Below are 8,127 nucleotides of genomic sequence, written 5' to 3' on the forward strand. Positions count from 1 at the left end.
TACCTTTTTAACTTCTAAAAAATTTTATTTTTCTTTCTTGTGAAACTTTAGTTCACACATTCATACTCAATAGCTATGGGTTTTAGTTAACTTCACTGGTAAAATCTCTGATGGTTGAATAAGAGATCTGAAATTCAATCCCCGCCTACACCAACAACCAATTAGTATCTTGGTCTAATAATAAAAAATCTATCATCAGGAACAGATACCATAAGTTGAAACTTTCACAAAAAAAATACTCAATAGCTATAGTATCAATCCTAAAGCCCAAAATAACAAGAAAAACTCTAGACACATCCAAATCCACAATATGCTTAAGCGTTAATTAATGATTGGTGCAACTAAATGTACTTTTTCACCAAATACCCATGGCAATCCTATGTGTAAGTGTTGTAATATAATAAGTTTGTGAGCTGCATCATTAGCACTTATGAGTTTAGAAATTATTAATAAGTTACAATGAAAACTGCCTTTACCCCCCCCCCCCCACCAAACCACAATATATATATATATATATGATACGCCCGACCAAAATGGTAATCATCCATACAATGAAGGACAGGGACGACCTTACTAAAACCGTCCAGAGGGAAAAGGTCGTCGCTCAAAGACATGAACACTCGTTCCCACTCTTCGCGTAACCGTTACAAGACCTTAATCAACCTTCAGACCGTTGGGAATGGCAGCTCATCATTAACACCCAGCAAGGGCGTTACTAGGCAAGATTAAAGCCTCCATCAAGACTCCACCAACGGCTAGAAGAAATCACCTGCAAGCACACATATATAAAGACTGAACCCCAAAAGGGGTGGGGTAAGAAAAAATACTCTAACACTTTATTCTCATTGCTCTCCTTTGTCAATCTTTCTGACTTTGGCATCGGAGACTTTTTTGCAGGCACAACGCCGGCGAACTATTTCCTTTCTTTCGTCCACGAATTGCAGAAGATTGGATTGGTGAGGGACAGCTTCCATCTGGACGATCATAACGAACTGACAATCAGTTCGTCATCATATATATTTTGAAGCACTTGTATTTTAATTTGGATCTAAAAAGGGGTTTTGCAAAATTTTGAACCAAAGCTACTTTTTGAACGAGGGTGAAGCATAGGGGTTTTTCAAAAAGATTTTATTTATTTTAAGTTTAATTTTACAAATTTTTTTTTCATAAAAATATGGACTTAACCTTGGTACCCCAACTGGATTAAATATTGGATAGGATTAAATAATTGTATATGTTGCACAAGTGTATTAAGCCCCACATCAAATATTTACTAGGTAAATCGTGATCACAGTAACAATTATGAAGAATCCTAATTATAACTTGAGTCCAGTTAACAAATACTCATTTGCTAATAAACTATTTTAGAAATTTTTTAATACCATTTTTATGGAAAATTGAAAAAATTGTCAAAAAAATTAATTACTATTTTTCGTTTTTCATAAACATTTTTAATAGTTCATTAACGAATGCCCCTAGGGCATCCGTCATTCACACACTTATGGTGGGGTTGGGGGAGTCATGCACACATCATCTGCAAGTAGTACCTTTTTTTTTTTTTTTTTTTTTGGAGAAAGAAGTAGTACTTTAATTTAAAGATGATTTAATTACATTTATATATTTAAAGTGTAATATAACATTCACTTCTAGCCCTTCCAGCCCGAATATCACAAGAATCACAACCAAAAACTCCTTTATTAGCAAGCTCAAAACTAATATTGGCTAAAAATAAAATATGAAAGCCACAAGATTTGCTCATGATTGAGGGGACAGATACACAACACAAGGTTTAGTTGTAGGCATCAGGATGTGCTGAGAGGTAGCTCTCAATAGCCTTGAAAAGTCCCGCAGCCTTTTCTTTGCCAGCCTTAACTTGCTCTTCCTTGATCTCGTGCTCACCCTTTGTGTGGTACTTGCTGGTGCTCTTCAAGATGGATCCTCCATCAGGGCTTGCCACAATTTTGATCTCATATGAGATTTTCTCGAGTACTTCACTCAAAGCATCACCCTCAATCACGCTGTAGCAGTATGTGAAATTTACATGGTCAATCTCATCAATTCTGTGCTTCACATACTTGAATTGGCTACCTGAAAATTTTAGAGAAAACATTTTGTTACTTCTTTAGAATATCTACATATGTTGCTATGAGAGCCAAAAAAATAAAATAGCAATTGTATCTGATCCCTTTTTTTACATTGGAGGTAAAATTCTTATTTTTGAGAGCCAAATATCATATTAATAATTAGTACCTTGATTATGTAATTGAGAAGGAGGAAATTAACACATTGGAGATTAGGATATAGAAACGAACCTTCACCAAAGGTGATCTTCTTTATGGTTCCGGGACCTCCATTCCCTTCAATGATTTCAGCACTCTTAATGGCATGAGGTGCAACCTTTGGGATGAGGTTGTCACCATCGAGAACAAAAGCCTTGAATAGTTTAGCGGGTGCAATGATTGAGGTGGTCTCAGTTTCATAAGTGAAAACACCCATGTTGGCCTTAGAGATAAGTATGAAAGTAATCAAATGAAGAATGAAAGGAGTAGATGAGTTTATTGAATTTTAGGTAGTTTGCAAGCTCGAGTATCTGAGGGTGGTATTTATAGACTGAGAATAAAGGGTTTCGTTTGTAATAATGTGACCTCGTTGATCAAAAAATGTAGATAACGTGCTTTTCTTTTTGAATGTTCCCACCGTCCAAAGAGAATCATAATTTTCTAGAAAAGATTTTGTCATTTAGTCAAACAAAGAACCTTTAAGAAATTAACTTACATTCAGATCTCAAAACCAAAACTTTCATTCAATAATGGCAACCACCCACTAGCATAGCCTACCAAATTTCTCTTGATTCTCTTTGGGTTTCAGTGTTGACTATTTGGGTAACACCTTAAGTGTAATAAAAACTGTCTGCCATATCTATCATAGTTTGAGGTAGATAGTTATCCACTAAATTGAAAATTTTTACACTTATTAGCTGTCAACTTAGAATGGACATTACAACTTTTAATATGAATTATGTTATTGAATGCAAAATTTTGAAATTTATGGTACAAATTACAGATACTCCTATTGTGTAGAGTGGGTGATTGTAATTAATCCTTACATTGAGGAAAACAGACTTAAAGCTTCATTAATATTTTAAACTACAATTTTCTCCTTTTATAACTTGTGAATCATTTTAATATATATATATATATATATATAATCTTTATTTAAACTTTTCTATATTTAAATATCAAAAATCTAGATTTAATCACAAAAAACTTACCTTCATTTGGGAGGAGGTAAATGAATAATTTTAAAATATTTCTTTCATTCCCTTATTTAGGAGTTTTAATTTTATTTGGAAGTTTAAGGTTGCGTTTGGAATTTGAGAAAATGTTAGCTTATTTTACTTTTTAGCTTATTTTTGCTCCTAAAGTGGGTCTCATTGCCCTTAGCTTTTAGCTTTTTTCTACATACTTTCAACAAAAAGTTTTCAGTTCCACCAAAATAAGTGATTCTTAAATGGACCCTAAGTGAGAAAGAATGAAATGAATATGAGGTGACATCCATTTCTCCATTTTCCCTCATCAAAAACTCAAATTTTCATTCCTTTCAATATTGAGAGGAATCTAAGTAAATGGATTTAGATTTAATGATGATAGGGAATAAATTTCAACATATACCTTGTCTAAAAGGCCATGTCTATCTAGGAAGGTCATCCAAGGACGTCTCAGCCATCTAGGCATCAAGAACTACTACCCTACAGTCACATGACCAAAGCGATACTTGAGCACCACGCCTAAAGATCCTCCACCATCCCATATCTTTTATCTTTTTTTTGGTTAAAAGGAAGCATTACATTATCAATTCAAATCAGCAGAAGTATTGGCAGAGCGCCTTAGAGTGTACAAACCCTTTACATCAAAATCCAAAATATTATAAATTCATCAGAGTTGGGATAATCTAAAATAACAAAATCAAAAGTGGAAGAACATCCTTCCTTTGCAAGCTTATCCGCAGCTCTGTTGGCTTCTCTGAATATAAAAATGGGTCATGCTAACGAGTGCCCTAAGGGCACTCGTTAACAATCCATTTTAGGAAAGTTTTAACATCACTTTTATGGGAAATGAAAAAAACTGTCAAAACATTAATTGTTTTTTTTTCTTTTCCCATAAAAATTTTCTTTAACTGGATTCTTAACTAGTGCCCTAAGGACACTCATTAGCATTTTCCTATAAAAATAATCTCCAAAGATCACATTTCCAATTATTGCACACCCTCACTACGCCTCCTATAAGGAAAATGGGTGAAATCACACTGCCAATTACAAAGGTACAAGTGAAATATTTCAACTCTTGCATGTTCAGAGTTGTAAAAGATCTCTTTGAAGTTCTAACTTGGGTATTGGAAGGTCCTTCACAGATATCATACTAATACACTCCATGAGCAATTTTTCTTGTAGGTCTTCTAGAACCCACATTCAGACAATTGGCTTATTGATTTTTCTTGCATTAACGTTAACCATTTATTTAAATTTAAAAATTAAAAATGAATTGAAAAAAAAAAAAAAAGTATAATAGTAATAATGTTATAAAATGATTCTATTTCAGTCCTTTTATGTTACTCTCAAGTCCCAAACAAAATAACTTACATTCACAATTAAAATAAATGTCATGTTAACAAATACCTTTAAGATAATTGTTAATAAATCATATTAGGAAAGTTTTAATACTACTTTCATGAGAATTATAAAAAGCTGTCAGAAATACTAATTACTTTATTGTTTTTTCATAAAATATTTCTAAAAATAATTTCTAAATTAATGTCCTTAAGGCATCTATTAACATTTCCCTTAAAATAAAAATAAGTCTATCAACGGAGAAAATAGAAGATTTCTTTACACTTGGTCAATTTAAGCCGTTTAATGGGAATGGGTTCATTATTATATTGGCTAAAATTTCAATTGTCAAAAAATACTATTGTGAAAACAATAGGATAAGGATGGCCAATACTGACCGGTGCCAGCCATATATTGCTGAATGAAAGTCAAGCTTCAAGTCGTTCTTAGGATGTTTCTCAAAAAAAAAAAAAAAATAGTCGTTCTTAGGAGGGCAAGACTTTGAAAAACCTCAATGCTGGGCATTCTAGATATTGGCATATTGCTTACTTTCTACGGCATATTGCTTACCATTTCCGACACAACATTCATCTTTTAAAGAAATTTCTAATTCTTCCTATTTTAAATTAATTATTAACATTTAACTAACTTTTAAAACTTGATACTCTACCATTTAAATAGATAAATTTAATGTTCAAATTAAATCTTACAAATTTAAAAGTGTATTTAGAATCAAATCAATTAAAATTCTAAATGATGTAATAGTAATAATATATATTGTTAAATTAAAAAATCTTAATACTGAAATAAATTCTCACCATTATCAACACATATAATTCAGCTCATTTTTACTTTAAGAGTACATTCATCTTAGCTCCCAAAAAAAAAAAAAAAAATACATTCATGATTCATCTACACCCTCATATATGGTTTCTCTTTCAAGTCTGATCATTCTTGCAAAACTTTTGCCGTGATTGCTGAGATGTCAATTTACTTTGACCATTCCTCTTGCTTTGAGATGCTGCAACATGACTGCCGCGCAACCTTGGCATGATGGTCACTCCACAAATATAAAGTTCTTACAGGATGGATGGGACAAGGGTTAAGAGTCAAGTCTCCAAGAAAATGTTTCACACACATATATATCTTTTTTTTTAGATGCTGCAATATCATCACCGTGCATCCTTGCCGTGATGGTTACTCCACAAGTACAAAGTTCTTGTGAGGTGGGTAGGGCAAGGGTCGAGGGTTAAGTCTCTAGGAGGAAGTTTCGCATACATATATACTTTCTTTTTTAGAGTTTCAACCTATGGCATCCACTCTTAATAATAACTCTTTATCATCAAACTAAGACACCAATCAATTTTTGGTTTCGACGGAGATTGAATCTCAGATCTCTTATACAACTATCAAAGACTTTACCAGTTGAACCAACTGGAACCCACAACATATACACTTAAATTAAGTTAGAGTAAAATTTATATCCTGTATAAAAAAAATAATAATAATAAAGAGGTGCTGCAACATGTAGCTGGCCAAAAGTATTTCGATGATCTTACCTTCTGGCTTGTGTCATCTATCTATCTATCTCAAGTAACTCTAAATGAATGATTTGTAATATGATCATGAATCTATAAATTATATGCCAGAAGGCAGAAAGAACTTATGAAGTTCTAAAAATCCAAATACTACTTAGGTTCCTTCATCTTGTTTTTTTATCTTGTTACTGTTAGCTCACAAGATCCTAAGTTTGTTCTCTTCACATGTCTTTAGAGACTTTTTGTTACATATCTCGGAAATAAAATGTGGTCAAGACGGCATTTGGAATCAAATGGGGTGTATTTTATTAGACCAATTTGCAAATGTGCTTTCTTTGACTAAATTATAAATGCTTTTCTTAGAAAATTATCACCCTCGTCATAATTAGGACGTCATTTAGGTTATAAATACCACCCTCTAGTTCTCACTTCTTGCCAACTCAAACACTCCCAAGTTCAGTCAACCCTCCTTTCAATCTTCATTTCATCACTTTCCAGTTTCAAACTCTCAAGGTCATCATGGGTGTCTTCACATACGAGACTGAGACCACCTCTGCTATCCCACCAGCCAAGCTATTCAAGGCTTTTGTCCTTGATGCTGACAATCTCATCCCAAAGGTTGCACCTCATGCCATTAAGAGTGCTGAAATCATTGAAGGAAATGGCGGCCCTGGAACCATCAAGAAGATCACCTTTGGCGAAGGTAATTCGTTTCTATTCTCATCTCCTACACATCATTTGTTTAGCAATTTAAAAGTACTTATCTTGTTTTTTAGAAGGCGAAAAAAAATGCCATTACTATCATCTTTCATTCTTAAAAATTAAAAAAAAATTCTTTAAAGAGTTTTGTGATTCAATGGCATTATTTGATTCTCCTATAAATGGATAACCTGGATTTGAATCCTAGAGAAGAGGTAAGTAACAAGTGTTTTTACTATATTTTTTCAGGCAGTCAATTCAAGTATGTGAAGCATAGAATTGATGAGGTTGACCACGCAAACTTCACATATGGTTACAGTGTGATTGAGGGTGATGCTTTGAGTGAAGTACTCGAGAAAATCTCATATGAGATCAAGATTGTGGCAAGCCCTGATGGAGGATCCGTCTTGAAGAGCACCAGCAAGTACCACACAAAAGGAGAACATGAAATCAAGGAAGAGCAAGTTAAGGCTGGAAAAGAAAAGGCTGCAGGACTTTTCAAGGCTATTGAGGCCTACCTCTTGGCACACCCTGATGCCTACAACTAACCTTGTGTGTGTGTGTGTGTGTGTGTGTGTGTGTGTGTGTTTTGTATTCGTGACTATAAGGAGTTAAGGTTGTGGGTTTTATTTTGTTTTATGGCTTGCCAAGACTGCCTCAGGTTTGCAAATAAAGGAGTTTGTGGTTTGGGATCATCATCTGCTTTCTTGAGATTTGGAAGAGTGAAACGTGAATGTTGTATTACTTTTGTATGCATACATATAATGAAAAATCAGTTGGAAATCTTACTAATACTTGCAAATGATAGGTGCATTCATTTCTCTTTAATAACGATGGGGCATCGAGTATCATTAACAAACTCAACAATAAGCTTACATGTCATGTCTTGTCAGATTTGTGTAAAGAGAATATGTCGTTTAACTTTAACACCAAATCTATCAATATGCATGACTGTAGAAGGCAATGATAGGAACACAATTATTTTCAAAACCCTTTTTCACAACTTACAACACTAGCAAGTTGTGAGAGTAACATTGCTTTTACAAATACTAGTCACTAACATCACTTTTGTTAGGCATCAATTGCAACATATTCTGTTACCAATTGTTTAAAAAAAATGTAAAAATTTAGTGTCCTTATTAAACTGTAAATGATCAACCACCATTTGTTGATCCATATGAAATTCTCAATAAATAATTTCAACTATTAATGTGATTTTTGTCAAGGTAATGACCTCTAAATATAGCTTTGTGAAGACAATCAATTTAAATAACCACCATATTA

At 33.3% G+C, this 8,127-nt stretch overlaps 2 protein-coding genes across 2 annotated transcripts; one reads left to right on the forward strand and one right to left on the reverse strand.

Annotated features, from left to right (window-relative positions):
* Positions 1-1,679: 1,679 nt before the first annotated feature.
* LOC115994389 (major allergen Pru ar 1-like) lies at positions 1,680-2,586 on the reverse strand. The gene is made up of 2 exons (XM_031118523.1): positions 2,313-2,586; positions 1,680-2,088 (listed from the first exon to the last, which is right to left on the reverse strand). Exons 1-2 carry the CDS (start codon positions 2,494-2,496, stop codon positions 1,790-1,792), a joined length of 483 nt encoding a protein of 160 aa, XP_030974383.1. The 5' UTR covers positions 2,497-2,586; the 3' UTR covers positions 1,680-1,789.
* Positions 2,587-6,546: 3,960 nt separating this feature from the next.
* On the forward strand, positions 6,547-7,645 carry LOC115994388 (major allergen Pru ar 1-like). The gene is made up of 2 exons (XM_031118522.1): positions 6,547-6,847; positions 7,093-7,645. The coding sequence occupies exons 1-2, from the start codon at positions 6,664-6,666 to the stop codon at positions 7,389-7,391; spliced, it is 483 nt and encodes a 160-aa protein (XP_030974382.1). The 5' UTR covers positions 6,547-6,663; the 3' UTR covers positions 7,392-7,645.
* Positions 7,646-8,127: the final 482 nt, after the last annotated feature.

Source organism: Quercus lobata, chromosome 6 (genome assembly GCF_001633185.2).
Source record: "Quercus lobata isolate SW786 chromosome 6, ValleyOak3.0 Primary Assembly, whole genome shotgun sequence".
Taxonomy (NCBI): domain Eukaryota; kingdom Viridiplantae; phylum Streptophyta; class Magnoliopsida; order Fagales; family Fagaceae; genus Quercus; species Quercus lobata.

Excerpts from the sequence above, each read along its gene's own strand:
- LOC115994389 (XM_031118523.1), bottom strand. The coding sequence starts at position 2,496 with ATGGGTGTTTTCACTTATGAAACTGAGACCACCTCAATCATTGCACCC. Across the intron at positions 2,089-2,312 it reads GAAGATCACCTTTGGTGAAG|GTAGCCAATTCAAGTATGTG; the intron begins GTTCGTTTCTAT and ends TAAAATTTTCAG.
- LOC115994388 (XM_031118522.1), top strand. The coding sequence starts at position 6,664 with ATGGGTGTCTTCACATACGAGACTGAGACCACCTCTGCTATCCCACCA. Across the intron at positions 6,848-7,092 it reads GAAGATCACCTTTGGCGAAG|GCAGTCAATTCAAGTATGTG; the intron begins GTAATTCGTTTC and ends ATATTTTTTCAG.